Source organism: Dioscorea cayenensis, chromosome 9 (genome assembly GCF_009730915.1).
Source record: "Dioscorea cayenensis subsp. rotundata cultivar TDr96_F1 chromosome 9, TDr96_F1_v2_PseudoChromosome.rev07_lg8_w22 25.fasta, whole genome shotgun sequence".
Classification (NCBI taxonomy): domain Eukaryota; kingdom Viridiplantae; phylum Streptophyta; class Magnoliopsida; order Dioscoreales; family Dioscoreaceae; genus Dioscorea; species Dioscorea cayenensis.
In genome coordinates this window covers 30,002,055-30,018,557 of record NC_052479.1, presented here as the reverse complement: position 1 = coordinate 30,018,557, position 16,503 = coordinate 30,002,055, and the positions used below count along the sequence as shown (strand labels likewise).

Below are 16,503 nucleotides of genomic sequence, written 5' to 3'. Positions count from 1 at the left end.
GTACCCAGGCTTACACACAATTCCCTCCAATCACGGTATATCTATGCTAGGTGAGTATTTCAACTCGTCATGTAGCACATCAAACATGATAGCTAGGGCTTTCGCCTGTTTAGCAACCAAGCATTGAAACACGGAATTAGATTCAAATAGATATGATTGCAATTAAAAAAATAATTTAAGCGTCAAAGGTGACTTTTTCCGACGAATCAACGCTCCTACTCTCTTCATCTCATTCTCTTGAGCTTGGTAAGGCTTCGATCCAAGGTTTTTCCCTTGTATTTTTCTCGTATATATTTAATCGTTTTCAAAAATCTTTGAAACACTAAAAATACACCATGGATTGGATTGTTTTAGGCTCAAATCGAAGCCAATGTCGTGGGTATTCGTTTGTGTGTATGTTTCTAAAGAAATTTCATGATTTGGTGTTGTAAATCGGCAAGAAACCATTGTTTAAGGGCCGATTTTAGTATAGCAATTTCTTGGATATTGTAGCAAACCCGAGGTTACTGTAGTATCAAAAACTTTATCCTTTTTATTCTGTATTTCTTTGGTCCAAATTAAAGTCCTTCTTACTTGGAATTCATTAGAACTAGTATTATAGTATTTCTTTATGTTTTTTATAATATAAATTTGATGATAAATCAGATTTCATTTGATATCTATATATGTATATATATATATAGATATTTTAAGCATGGAGTTATTTGGCAGAAATGATTCTAGTACGCTTATACATATTTATCTTGATAGAATCATGCTTACATGTATATGTATTTACATGCAAATGAAATATCGTTTGATGTACATTTCCGTATTTAAACATCGTATGGTTGATTCCTTGAGTTGGAATTGGAAAGAATTACATTGTGTCATTTGGTTTTGATGGTGACTACAGATATTAGTCAGACACTGCGTTGTGGGGTTCCACGGTCTGGCCTGATGGGTGGCGGCATGGTCAACCCTGAGTTTACCCTGCTCAAGATGTCTCGGTGCCATTGACAAGGGGGTATTTTATGTGAGAAACTAGGGGTCACAACATAGGGATCTCAATGGCCAACATCAAGGTTATGAAGACCTTGATGGCTCTCAACCGTCGCGGCTAAGTCGGGGAGTGTTTTTAGGCCAATAACTTGAGATTGGTTTTACCATTCAGTTGTACAAAGCACGATATTTTGGATTATGATGAGGGGACAAAGCCCAACTGTTACTCTTAGAAAGGCAGTCTCTCACAAAAATTTATATTTCCTCGGAAAATGTTAGTTAGCTGTACTATTTATAAATAATTGTGTTAACTGTTTATCTGTTGAATACTTGGACCTACCTTGTTATATTATTATTGTGGTAACTATTATTTGAAATGCTTTACTACTCTATTATATCTATGTTGTCACCACTCAGTGAGTAACATCTGTTACTCATCACTCTCCTTTCTTTTCTCTCAGATTGTGACATTGGACTGGGTTTTGCTGGGTAGGCAATAGACTGACTTATCTTTTCCCCTTGTCTAGGTTAGTTGCGGTGAGCATATAAACTCTATGGATCCACTAGACTTGATCTTTCTTGTGTTGTTCCTGTATTTTGTATTTGTAGTTTTCGGTTATATTTGTAACCCTGGCTAGTTCTGTTGTTGTTATTGTCTCCTTCTTTAGTGAGTTGTGTTAGCAAGATTATTTTGAGCCTTACGGCAACTAGAAGGTGGGACGCTATAGGGTCCACTCTTTGTTGTCGTGGCGATTCCCACATGCCTGGCTAGGGTCGGGGCGTGACAATTTTAGTGAGATCAGTGTTAGAGGTTTAGGCTAATCTTAAACCCAAATCCTAAACCTGATGATTTCGCTACTAAAAAGTGGATCCAATTACTGATTTGCATTTAGCATAAGTGCATATAGGAGTTAAGTTTGAAATTTATCTTTCTTCGTTCCTTTCAGTTAGTAATGCCAGCACAACATCCACGTACGCGTCGAGGAGTTGGTGTCCCTTCTGAGAAACCCCATCCTGTCCAACCTCCTTCTCCCTCTAGACAAGAGGTCAGTTCAGGACATGAGCCTGCTATGGCAGCATCAGTACATGTAGCCAGAGTCCCAGACCATGTGCCTCATACTGCAACTCCAGGATTATTACCTTCACCTGAACCTCTCCAAGGTTTTACTGCATATTGGGATGCCCAAGGTCGTCAGCCGACATACCAGGAATACCACAACTACCTTGGTTATTGGAATCTGTTTGGGGGACATCCCCATACTGAGCCAGTATTTGTGCCACCACCACCACCTCCAATCCCTTCAGTTCAACAAGCACCGATAAAAGACAACAAGATTAGTCAGAGCTTAACTTTGTCCAAGTTACTGAAGGAAGTAGTTTAATTGGCTTGACGGTTGAGAAGTTGGTCATTTAAGGTAAGCGCCTTCGTGAGAATCTAGCCAAGAGAAGAAACCCAGATTTTTCAAGGGCGTCGAAGCACAGCAAGAGTAAGGACACTTTTTCAGGTTGTTTTTTTCAGGGTCTAGCTAAGTCAAACAGTCGTTAGGGAAAGTTGCCAGTTAGAAGGGTACTACATCTGTGAGTGGAAGTTTTAGAGGAAAGTTAACTGGAAATGTTCCTAGATGTTGGAACTATAACAGATTTCATCCTGGTCCATATCGTGAACCACCCAGATACTATCAGTGTGGGCAGACAAGCCACCTTTAGTCAGCATGTCCAAAGTTTGGCCATGGAGCCCAGGGTCAACACCTCCTCCTAAAGGATGATAGAGTTAGTCTAAGGGTGTACCACCTACTTGGTCTGTACCAGTTACCCCAACAAGATTAGTTGTTGCTAGTAATATTCCACAAGGTGAAACACATCGATCATAGATCCGTTCTCAGACCAGAGTTTTTGCTATGACCAATGAGGAAGCTGAGGACAGACACAATGTGATCAAAGGTACTGTATCCATCTTTTAGCATGATGCATATGTTTTGATAGACTCAGGTCAGAGAGATCTTTTGTTAGCAATACATTTGCATGTCATACCGATAGAATAGCTTCTCCATTAGATTGTGAACTTCTTATCCAAACACCTCTAGGCGAAGAAATTATCAGAGAGGTAGTTTTTCAGGGATGTTCTATCAAGGTGAAGGGTACAGACTTTGAGGCATATCTGATTCCATTAGAGATAAAAGATTTTGATGCCATACTCATGATGGACTAGTTAAACAAGCATAAAACTGTCATTAACTGCTTCAAGAAAGAAATGACCCTACAAACCTCTCATGGATCTAGTATTGTGCTTGAGGGTGAGAAAAAAGTTCTTTCGAGGTGTGTAATATCTTCTGTGGAAACAAGGAAACTGGTGCGTAAGGGATGTGAAGTATATCAGGCCTATATAGTGGATACAAGAATTGTTGGACCAAACTTCAAGGATGTCCCCATTGTTCAGGAGTTTGAGGATATATTTCCTGAGGAATTTCCTGGATTACCTCCAGATCGCAGAGTTTGTAGCAAGATGCTTAGTTTGTCAACAAATAAAAGCAAAGCATCAGCAACCAGTGGGACTATTGCAATCTTTGCCTATCCCAGAATGTAAATGGGAGCATATTACTATAGATTTTGTGGTTGAGTTATCGCGTACTCTGTAGGGACATAATGTTGTATGGGTAAGTGTGGACCATTTGACAAAATCAGCTCATTTTCTGGCCATTCATACCAAATATTCTTTGGAAAGGTTAGCGAAGCTATTTGTAAGCGAAGTTGTTAAACTCCTTGGGGTACTTATTTCAATTGTACCAGATCTATCGCACACACTTGAGACACCCCCAGTGAAACTTCGAGAAGATTTGATGTTTGAAGTGAAACCTGTCCGTATCCTTGATCGGGGAAAGGTAGTGCCAATTGTAAAAGTTCTCTGAAGAAGTGATCGGATTGAAGAGTTAACTTGGGAATCTTTTATTCGTGAGTCTGGTAAGCAGAAATTTTGAGGACTAAATTTTTCTATGAATGACAGAGTGTGATACCTTGTCTTGATTTTTGACCTCAGGCCTTTTTTTTATTCTTGTGCATGCATAGGTGTAAAATGATAATTTAGCACTAATGGCATCCTTGCATGATTACACAATAGGTTGTCTGTGAGAACCAGCCGAAAACTAGGGGCAAAACAGTCTTTTGGACCCTTTTCCTTTTATTTTCTATTAGAAGGCATTTTGGTCATTTCTCTTTTCTTTTAAAAGAATGAAATGAATAAGAGGGTAAAAGAAGCAACGTGGTCTTCTCTATTTCTCTCATTTCCCTGAACACAAAGTTTGGAAAAAAAAAAATTCTTCGGCGAGTTTTTCCGACAAATCAATGCTCCTACTCTCTTCCTCTCATTCTCCTGAGCTTGGTAAGGCTTCAATCCAAGGTTTTTCCCTCGTATTTTTCTTGTATATATTTAATTATTTTTCGAAAATCTTTGAAACCCTAAAAATACCCCATGGATTGGGTTGTTTTTTAGGCTTAAATTGAAGCCATTGTCGTGGTTATTCGTTTGTGTGTATGTTTGTAAAAAAATTTCTTGATTTGGTGTTGTAAATATGCAAGAAACCATTGTTTAAGGGCCAATTTTACTGTAGTAATTTCTTAGTTACTGTAGAAAACCCGAGATTACTGTAATACCTAAAAACTTTGTCCTTTTTCTTGTATTTCTTTTGTCCAAATCGAAGCCCTTCTTACTTGGAATTCATTTGAACTAGGTTTACTACAATTTGAAGTCGTTTGGGTCCAAAATGATGTCGTTTTCCCCTAAAAACCATAAAGTTACATGTTCGACATGTAGCATTATATTCACATGCATTTTATTTTATGTTCTTGCGTTCATTGGTTCTTAGATTCCCTGCTTGATTGTAGATGGTGAAGCATCTTTCAAAGGGAAGGAAACTGATGACCAGTGAGCGCGTCTCAAGGCGATACGGCTGGTACAGTGAGTGGTTTAATTCATAATTGCATAGATTTAATAAGAGTATTATAGTATTTCTTTATGTCTTTTATAACATATATTTGATGATAAATCAGATTTCATTTGATATATATATATATATATATTTTGAGCATGGAGTTATTTGGTAGAAATGATTCTAATACGCTTATACATATTTATCTTAATAGAAGCATGTTTACATGTATATGTATTTACATGCAAATGAAATATGGTTTGATGTACATTTTCATATTTAAACATTGTATGGTTGATTCCTTGAGTTAGAATTGGAAAGAATTACATTGTGGTATTTGGTTTTGATGGTGACTATGGACTCTAGTCTGACATTGCAGTGTACGGTTCCATGATCCGGCTTGATAGGAGGCGACGTGGTCAACCCTGAGTTTACCCTAGTCAAGAGTTACACCGAGCAATTGACAAGGGGGGCTTTTATGTGAGAAATCTGGGGTCACCAAACGGGGATCTTGATGTGCTCTCTGCAAGTGTACAGGTCGCACACAAGTAATACAGTGGTACCCCGTTAGGGGTAGGGTTGTAGAACCTCAAGAACTGGACTTAAAGTACTAATCTATCTTCTGATGTTCAGTCTAACAAAGATTGGTAAAAGATTTAATTTAGAACTAATAATGAAAGAGTGAATGATGGTAGAAACTCGGATATTAAGATTGTGTTTTCAACTATAAGAGAGCAATGCCCCGGGATGATCCCTATGAATTATAGTATTCTAACTTGATTATAATGGTTAGCATGTACATTCTATGATTCAAGTGTGTGGCCTAAAGCAATGTTGCATCTTTAGTTCTCAAATACACCAAGTTATGCCAAGATAACTAGATTACCAAGGTAGCTGTGCAATTCAAGCCATCAAGATATGCAAACACAAAATCGAACACAAGAAACTCAAAGAACTCCGTAATCATTGACAATCAAGTAGTCAACCATACAAAACCACATAGTTCAACATCCCGGGGCACCATGGACGGTTAGCCCCTCATCGATGGGTACAACAAGAAAGACATAGATAAATAGCAAGAAAAAGAAGGCATGACTCCCTTCTACTCAAGATGATCTTCTTTGTCGAGCTCTGTATGCTCAACACCACTTCTCTTGTGCCTCCGACTCCTTCTTTATCCCTTAGAGTATGTGGTGAAGCTTGATCTTTGCCCTCTTCAAAGTACTCCCGGTGGAGAGTTGAATCCCCAGACAAAGATGAGGGCAAACTCTAAAATCTTGAGTTAAAAAGTGCTATCTTCGAGTTCGACACGATCTAAGCACGATTGTGCTTCAACTGTATTTCCATGGACTGCCTTTGAGTGAATCAGCTAAGTGCTCGGCTGAGATTTTTAGTGAGAGAAAGCGTGGTCGTGCTAAGTGCACGTGTTTCCATGAACATAATCGTGCTAGGAGCCTCGAGCATGTGCTTCCCCCATTGAGAAGAATAAAAACTTCAACCCGAGATATTCAGGGAAAGGGACACGATCGTGCTTCAACCGTGTTCGTCCTGGTGTCACACCACTGTAAGCTTCTTCACTTGGTCCACACCAGACTCAAAGATTTAGGGAAACATAGCACGACCGTGCTCTACTCGTGCTGAGCTTGAACACTTAGCAATTCTTCCATTTTCTCTCATTTGGTGACTAGATTAACTCATAATTGAATCAAGCTCCTCAATTCCTGCATCATCAACAAACATACCCTGAATAGCACCGAATGTATATAAAGATGTGCTAAAAGGCAGGCAAAAGTATAAATTGAGGGTAAGAAAACATGATATGAATTACACTCATCAGATCTCAATAGCCAACGTCAAGGTTATGAATACCTTGATGGCTCTCAACTTAGTCGCGATGGCAGCTAAGTCGAGGAGTGTTTTTAGGTCAATGACTTGAGATTGGTTTTACCGTTCAGTTGTGGAAAACATGGTATTTTGGAATGTGATGAGGGGGTGAAGCCCAACTGTCACTCTTAGGAATGCAATCTCTCACAAAAATTTATATTTCCTCAGAAAATGTTAGTTACCTATACTATTTATAAATCATTATGTTAACTGTTAATCTGTTGAATACTTGGAGCTACCTTTTTATATTATTATTGTGATAACTACTATTTGAAATTCTTTACTACTCTGTTGTATCTATGTTGTCACCACTCACTCAGTAACATCTGTTACTTATCACTCTCCTTTCTTTTCTCTCAGACTGTGACATTGGACTGGGTTATGCTGGGCAGGCAATAGATTGACTTATCTTTTCACCTTGTTTAGGTTAGTTGCAGTGCGCATAAACTCTATGGATCCACTAGACTTGATCTTTTGTTTGTTGTTCCTATATTTTATATTTGTACTTTCTGGTCGTACTTGGAACGCTGGCTAGTTCTGTTGTTACTGTCTCCTTCTTTAGAGAGCTGTGTTTCGAGAATATTTTGAGCCTTACGGCGACTAGAAGGTGGGACAATGTAGGGTCCACTCTTTGTTGTCGTGGTGATTTCCATGTGCCACGTGCCCAGCTAGGGCTAGGGCCGGGGGATGCTATTGCTCCCAAACCACTGCCTAGAAGGAAATATGAGAGGCCAACCTCTTCAATGTACACTCGACACCGTTTCCCTTCTTCCAGCCCAACCCGGGCATGCATTTCTCGGCGCCGAACAAGCCCCCCTACTCCACCCGACGTCAACACCCCCGTCCTCCAAGACAGCAACAGCCCCCTCCAACCGCAGCTGCCCCCCGACGGCAATAGGAGACGATATCACTACACGTCTACTGCAAGCATGCCAAATATTGATAATTGAGTTCTCCCGGCTTGTTGTTCGTGTTGAGGCATTGGAAGGACGGTCACAATTGAATGCTACGTCCTTACAAACAAATGAAGTACCTGGCACGGACGTTATTAGGAATAACCAGGATGTTGCCGGGGTAACCCCGACAATTGCTGATTACCTAAATGGGATGGCCTCGGATTTTGACGACGAGGACATAATTGGGATGGCCAATTGAAGAGGGCCACGTTTGAAGAAGAGGCTTGCGACAAGAAGAAAAATAATAATGTCTCTTCCTCCACCAGCTGGCGATGAAACAATATCAGCACCATCGGTGGTTGATCAGCCGACTAAAAGGACAGCGTCTATGTAAATTTCCCCAACAGAAGCTCCACCTGTAGTGGACCAACCAACAAAAGATGTGTCTCCGGTTGATGATGTCGTCATGCCCGATCTTTACAGGATCATTGAGTCTATTATCAAAGAAATCTCCGTCTCAGTGGAACTGGTGGACGACAGTGCCGTATTGATGGTAGACACAATCCCTTAATAACACGAAGCAGCAAAGGATGTATCTCTGGTTGATGATGTCGTCATGCTCGAGCTTGACAGGATCGTTGACTCTATTGCCAAAGAAATCGCAATCTTAGTGGAACACCAACAGCCGTCAACAACAACAGCGTTAACAACAACACCTGGTGATGAACCCAAAGATGCTGCTAACGAGGGGCAAGAAAATGTCAACGAAAAACAACGATCGATGCTAACATCGATAGTATGGTCCTTGCCAACCAACAATATGAAGAAGTGCGTAAGGACTTTTTTCGAAGAAGAAAAGATATCCTGGGCACGCGCGCCTTGACAAATTCAGGCAAGAGATAATAAGGATCTTCCTGAACTGCTGGATGGACTCGTAAGTATGAAGTTGTTATATTATAATTTAAATATATGTGTTACCATTTAAGATAAGTAGTTTCCGTTTAAATGTGAATGTTATCATTTAACCATATGACTTACCATTTAACATTGTTAGTTTCTATTTAAATATTAATGTCATTGTTTAAATATATATAGTTTCCACTTAACTATTTGTGTTTCCATTTAACTATATCTGTTATCGTTTAACCTCAGGACTATTGTCTGGAAGAATGACTATGTCAGCACTACACGAGCCAGCCTATACGATGGTGGAAAGGAAGGAAATGGTAACATATGATGTGATGGACGCGTTTGTATGCATAATTCGGAAGTCACTGAAGAGAGTACCATATCCGTATAAGCGCGCCTCCATCACGAGACCACTGGCACTGTTTATGTCCAAGCAGAAAGATGCGTGTGACATGACTCTCATTATGTCCAAGCAGAAAGATGCGTGTAACCTGCATAATGTTGACAGCATTATTCTTTATCCCAAAGTGAGGAGTACGACAGAGACGCCAAAGACATGGTAAGTTCTTTGATAAATAGAGTTTGATAAATAGTAGTTTCTTAATCAGGATTTTAACCTCAAATTGTATATCTTAAGAGTGGAGACTATTCGACTATTGTGTCGATATGGAATTTGGCGAGACGCCGACTATATCGTACCCATTAATTTATGACAGTGATACCTCAAGACAAAAATGAAGAAGTGTCGATTGCATCGTCTATGTCATGCGTTTATTGAACAGTTAGTTGATGATGAAAAGCTATAGCTACTGCAAACAGACGTCCCTTATTTGAGATTAAAGTATGTTGTCAGAATACTTATGGAAGGGAGCGCAGCTGGCATCACTGAGAAAGGTGATTCTTCGACTGGGACGAAACATAATTATTATTGTTTTGAAATGTAAAACCGTTTTGTCATTATAATTTAAATTCTATTCATTCTTTTCCACTAACTTAGCAAGTTTTTTCATGTAAATTTACTTGTATTCGTTTAATAATGTATACTTGTTTATATACTTTCAATGTTTCTGTTTAACTTCTTTATGTTTACGTTGAAAATAGTGAGGCCTCTATTTAAATATCATTGTTTCTATTTAACGTTTAGTGTTACCGTTTAATAATCAGCATTTTTGTTTAATTATCAGTACCTCTGATTAAATATAACTGTTTCTAGTTAAATATCAGTGTCTCTATCAAAGATTGACACGTAAATAAGTTTTTTCTATTTCAATTTGTGTTTATTTACAATGCCTAGTCGGTGACAATTTCATTGCAAGATCTATAATTGTGACTGGACGCGTAACAGCGGTAGCAACGTAACTCACAAACCTCGGACACTTGTGACTCGATCCTCTTCCGTCTAGGACGCCCAGGTTGCCTTCTCGTAACAAGCAGACACAAACGTAGTTCTTGATTGTCGTCCATAAGCTTTTCATGATCAGGTACATGGAAAATAGCTTCCTTATACGTCAATTTGTAATTGTTGACAGTGAAGTAGCCACTAATAAATCGATAAACGTTGGTGTCTGTCTGCATTATTACAGCGCAAGCGTGTTTGCACGGGATATCATAAACATGCCACCTACGACATGAGCAAGTTTTTACTCGATAGATCTACAGAGTTGCTGTATTGGTCAATCACTTCATAACGATCATTGACATAACGACTAACATGAAGATTTCGGCTTTCCATAACGAGTATCTCTACCTTCGAATATATATCGGGGCATAAGTAGATCTCCCATTTGTTCACTTGCTCACGGCGGGTGCATAACATGCATATCATCTTGAACCTATATGACGTAGAACACAGATACTTAAACACGTATATTTAATTAGAAACAAACATTTGAATACATCTCGCCTCAACGTTCACCTTTGAACATATAATTCAACCAATGTGACATATCTGATTCATGAATCAACCAGTGATAGGCTTCAGGTGATGTGGGCTGCAGTTTATTCACAGAATCATTAAATTCTTTAGCTATGGATACCTGCGCAAAATGAAAGTATATGGACCAACACTCCTCCTTCAATGCCTTCCCAAGTCTAACATTGGCTTTCATAAAATTGGCCTTCAAGTGTCGAAGGCAATATGCATGTGGGAAAGAAGGGAAGACCTTTGCAATAGAGTTCATAAGGCCCTTAGACTGATCCGATACAAATGTAATTATCTCTTCATAATCTACTTTATCGTATAAAGCATCACCTAACTTCAAAATGAACCACGTCCAATTGCCATCGGTCTCATTGTCTACAATACTGAAGGTAACGTGGAAAAAACCAATATTTCCATCTTCACCTGTAGTACCCAATAGAGTACCCTGATACTTTCCAAGGAGGTTGGTACCATCGAGAAACAGTAACGGCCTATAAGCCCTCTTGAATCCCATGAAACACCCATGGAAAGAAAAGAATGCACGTTTAAAATGCTCACCGTCTCTTTCCACAATCGCCATGCTGCCGAGGATTGTCTCAACCACCTTATCCACATACCAAAGAAACTAATCATAGATGGAGATGTAGCTGCCGTCGAGGATCACCCAGGTATACTCTTTACCCAACCAAGCTTGTTTGTATGGAATGTGGACACCATGTTCCTGTAACACATAATTCTGAATGTCGATGGCCTTGTACAAGCGTTATTCCTTAAGCTTCTGAATGACTTGTTCGCTTACCCATTTTTTGGACGCTTTCGGATGTGACACCGATCCAATTCCACCACCGCAAGTGTGTGTCGGGTACATTATATCTTAATTCTGAAAGTATTCTTATTGTATTCCATTGATGCATAAAGGTGCCATGGACAACCAACGGCAGTGCATTATATAGTCACCAGGTGTTTTCCATTCTTTATGAATTTGAAATTAAAATTATGTTTGATTGCAAAATTTTGAAGTGTGTCTCTAAAATTGTTAACGCCTAGAAAATGTTGTCCGATATCCAATGATAACACCTTAAATTGATCTGACGAGGAAGGAAGGCATGTCACACCGTTAGGGTCGTCATGAGGTGGAACGGATACGCTCGCAGAATCCGAATTCCTGCTACCACTTCAGTTTAAGTGGAGAAAATCAATATTTTAAGCAGAAACATAAGCGTTTAAACGAAAACTAGAAACTTTAAATAGAATACCAACATTTTAAATGGAAAAAGAAAAACGTAAGCTGAAAAGAACATTTTTAAAGGGAAATTGGATAACTTTAAATGGAAAATGGGATGGGAAATTGATTATTTAAGCAAAAACATATATTTTTAAGCGGAAACTGGATTATTTAAGCAAAAATATATACTTTAAAGCGGAAACTGGGATAATTAAGCAATATTTAACTTCTGCAACTATGTAAACATAAAACATAAAGGAGAAGAACTTTACAATGAGAAAAAATCATTTTTAGTAGGATGTGACAATGGCACATCATCTGTCTCAACCACTAAATCGACTGCAGCGCATTTGAAGAGGGAGTACATGTGACACATGCGTTGGAAGTCAACCTCGTTTTCTATCGGACAAACCGTTTTATGTCTATTGGGTGTGATAAACTTCACCCTGACACGGGAAATATTGAGACCCCATCGCTTTCATATCTCCGCTAACACTGATTTTCAAGAAGTCAGTGCCGTAAACACTAGCACACTCGTCCCTCCCTGTTATATCTAGCAATAGCACAAAAACTCTCCATAATAAAAATGCATTTTTATAAATTATTACTCTCTCTCGCATGATGATCGAAGTGAGAGTAATGAAGAAATTCTCACCTTATCGGGCAACCGGCAAAACTTGAATCGAACAGACCAAATGGGGAGGAATTGAAAACTCCAACAATCCAAGGTGATGAGTCTTCTAAACTTTGTTTGAGAAAACGAAAAAAAAATTGCAAAAAGATATGCAAAAAGGTTTGACATGATGTGATTAAGTGGTTTCTCCCCACCAATTTCAAGGGCAAAGAATGAATTTCACAACATGGACAATGCCAGAATGACCTACAAGGGAGCAAAAACAAGTGAAACAATAACGGAAGGGATGTCCGGGGTATTCAAAGCTTATAAGGGCTGTTTGGGAAGATTTGAAATTCCTGAGGATAAATAGTAATTTTCCCAAAAATAAATAAACAAATAAATAAAATAAAAAGGAGAGTTTGAAAGTTGTCCAAACCCTGTTGATCAAAGATAGCAAGGAATTTGGGAAGAGTAAAATCTTATTACTCAAGAAAATAGTGATAACAAAACTGATTTTCCTCTTGCCCATAGGCTTACATTAAATAGGTGAAAATAGCACTAAGAAAGGAGATAATTCAAAAATTTACCAAAAATAATAAATTCTCAAATATCAGCAAGAAATAAAAGATCTATCAAAATAAAGACTATTGCCACAAATGGCTCACTAATCAGAGATTTTTATCCTAAGATAAAACAAAATCAATTATTACAAAAAAAAGGCAAAATTAGGGTTTTTGAGGCCTAAACGATGGAATTTGGCCAAATTTTGATATAACTCACAAGCAAAGCTAGTGATTTGTGTTCGTTGACCCGTTTTCCTTCAAGTGAGACTCTTAAAAACCAAAACTCCACCGCTTGAAAAATTACCAGAATACCCTTATTAGGCCATATCCCTTTTGTCCAGAAAGACACAGGCTTGCTCCTCAATACGCCCCTCATCATTCTCGCTAGGTTGAATAGAATTCACCCTCGAATTCGCCCTTGATTTGGAAGGCCCACACCAATCTGATGTTGAGCATCACTTAATGGTAGTAGCTTATCAGGCAGTTCTTCAGGACATACGTCTTTGAATTCAACTACAATTGGCTTCACAATCTTTGGGATTGTCTCTTCAGTTGCACAACTACTTGCATCAATCACAAACTTGCATACTTTCCCAAGGATAGTATAGGTGGACTGTAAGATGTTAGATCACCACCAATCGTCTTTAGTAGCCTTAGGTGTCAAGCAGGATCTTTGTACTACCCAGGCCGCACCAACGTCACCCTCGACGACCTCCTCATCAAGGTCACCCTCGTCAAACATCGGCGGGACTACATTGATTGTGTCTTTTTCCTCCTCATCAAGGTTATCTTTATCAAATACAGGCGGAATAATGTCTCCCGTATCCTTTTTTTCCTCGGCAAGCATAACTCTCTTGTCTTCCTTCCTGCAATCTGCTTGGTGATACCCCTTTTCTCCATAAGTAAAACATTGAATGGTGCTATTGTTTCCCATGTTCATGCTAGTTCCCATAGCACAGTCAACAGTAACCCCCCCTCGCAAATCTTCTACTTGTAGTCTCCCATGGAATTCTGGAATATCGACCCGTATACCAGATTCCCAACGCCTATCTTCATCACGGTAGTGTCGATTGTCACCCCCACGATCTTTCCCTCTTCGTCGCACTGCCAGGGTAATGCTAGCAAAGTAGCCACTACCTTCCTCAATGGTACCTTCGCTTCCACTTTTTGAGACACGCCTTTGATTGATGTTACCCATCATTTGGGTAATCCGTTCAGTCAGCTCCTCCATCATCCACTCCATCCGACGGTCTAAGAGGAGGCCAACTTGCTGCTAAAATCTAGCATCGTCCTCACGATCGTAGATCTCCTCCATCCTTGGCGTAGGGCGACCCACACCTTGTCCTTATGGTGGCATAATCGATTCGGCTCTGGTACCAAACTGATGTGGCGGTATACTCGAGACCATTGATTCGCCTTCGAATGCCCGGTAACAAGTTGTCCAAACCCTATTGATCAAAGATAGTAAGGAATTTTGGGAAGAGTAAAATATTATTACTCAAGAAAATAGTGATAACAAAACTGATTTCGTCTTGCCCATAGGTATACATTAAATAGGCGAAAATAACACTAAGAAAGGAGATAATTCAAAAATTTACCAAAAATAATAAATTCTCAAATATCAGCAAGAAATAAAAGATCTATCAAAATAAAGACTATTGCCACAAATGGCTCACTGATCAGAGATTTCTATCCTAAGATATAACGAAATCAATTATTACTAAAACGGCAAAATTAGAGTTTTTGAGGCCTAAACAATGGAATTTGGCCAAATTTTGATGACTCACAAGCAAAGCTAGTGACTTGTGTTCGTTGACCCGTTTTCCTTCAAGCGAGACCCTTAAAAACCAAAACTCCACTGCTTGAAAAATTATCAGAATACCCTTATTAGGCCATATCGCTTTTGTCCAGAAAGACACAAGCTTGCTCCTCAATACGCCCCTCATCAACAACCTGGAACAAGATTAAAAAAACTAAAATTTTTAGGAAACAGTAATATTAGAAATGAATTTATCATGGATGAGTTGCAATAACTGGATTCAAATCCAATTATTAAGAGATGGACGTCCATAGAATTTTTTATCTATGGACATTCATAGAATATTGGTTTTCGTATGTGTATATATATACACCCAACGTACATAATCTATATGAAGTTACAGACAGCTCAAAATTAAAAAAAAAGTATTACATAAAAAGAAGTCTCTCACTAGAGGTGAGGCACACAAAACAAAAGAGGAGAACATATAGCAAAGCAAGTAAAAAAAATCAGCGGGCTAGCAAAGACCACCGTCTGGTAAAATAGACCTGTCCAAACTATAAGAGGGAGTAATCTACTCATGTACTAAATCATGATCTAATTCATGTATTAAATCATGATAGAGCTTTTAAAATATTATATATATCCTAAGTTCAATATTCTTTCTCCTACCAACATTCCAATGGAAATTACATAAAAACATTGCATGAGAATAACTTAAAGATACATACATATGTATGCCCATATAAATATATATGTGATCATGCAGCATGCTTATAAACGTAATTACTTAAAAATGCTCTAAAAAAGCCAACCTTGGCTTAGCAAGTGTATGCAAAGGTTTAGCAATAAAGAGACTACTTTCCTCGTCTAAGAGATTCACAGACTCTTCACCGGCCGACAAGCTCCACGTAAACGAATGCAAAACCCTAGCCAACAACATGTACGTCATTGCGGTCCCCAACTGTCCCCCCATGCACAGTCATGCAGTGTTACATAAACTTATTTTAAAGTCAAGGTTAGGATATAGTTTAAAGTCAATGTAATAAAATGGCCACTGTGGACATGCTAGAGGCCGTTATATATATATATATATATGAAATAGACACTCAAAGCAGATTGTGCCTTAATTTTTTTCAATCCTTAAGAGAGGATTTCCTTCATCATCTTTGAGAGAGATGAACACATCAAGTATGTCCTCTGGCTCACCATTAACACCACCATTGCTCCTCCATTGTTGCACTCTCTTTTCAATAATAGGATCATGATATTTATTGATCACATTTATCGCTTTCTTCATTATTTTCTCATGGCCATCAATATCAAAAATTCTCAAACTTGGTATGAAATCTGATGCACAAAATGAATAGATCAATGAAAGCAGAGTGAATGCAGCCTCTACGTGTTCCAACTCCTCCTCTCCTGGCCCTGGCACGCCGTCTTTGGCTCCCTTTCCAAAATGCCGACATCCAAACATCATCCTCCTTATGATGGTTCCAGTATAATATCTAAAGAAGAAAATAGAAATAAGTAATCATGCATGATCATGTGAAAATATCAGTCACATAATCTACATCAAGTTATAATATATATATATATATATATATCAAAGATACCGAAGAGTTTTTCGGAGATTAATCTCTTCTCCGACTTTGCTTTGATATTGAATATACCAAACAAGATTATCGACCTCTTTGCCACGCATTTTTGCCATCCTTTGGAATTGTTGATGGTTAACTACCTGTGAGACGATCACTCGGCGCATATTCTTCCATTGATCACCCCATGGAGTGAAGGCGACAGAGAGGAAACTGATAGAATTAATC

General features: G+C 38.7%; 2 protein-coding genes across 2 annotated transcripts; both read right to left on the bottom strand.

Annotated features, from left to right (window-relative positions):
• Positions 1 to 8,955: 8,955 nt before the first annotated feature.
• Positions 8,956 to 11,028, bottom strand: LOC120268678. The gene is made up of 5 exons (XM_039275972.1): positions 10,756 to 11,028; positions 10,529 to 10,629; positions 10,251 to 10,425; positions 10,022 to 10,162; positions 8,956 to 9,084 (listed from the first exon to the last, which is right to left on the bottom strand). Exons 1-5 carry the CDS (start codon positions 11,026 to 11,028, stop codon positions 8,956 to 8,958), a joined length of 819 nt encoding a protein of 272 aa, XP_039131906.1.
• Positions 11,029 to 15,803: 4,775 nt separating this feature from the next.
• Positions 15,804 to 16,382, bottom strand: LOC120268677 (valine N-monooxygenase 1-like). The gene is made up of 2 exons (XM_039275971.1): positions 16,294 to 16,382; positions 15,804 to 16,185 (listed from the first exon to the last, which is right to left on the bottom strand). The coding sequence occupies exons 1-2, from the start codon at positions 16,380 to 16,382 to the stop codon at positions 15,804 to 15,806; spliced, it is 471 nt and encodes a 156-aa protein (XP_039131905.1).
• Positions 16,383 to 16,503: the final 121 nt, after the last annotated feature.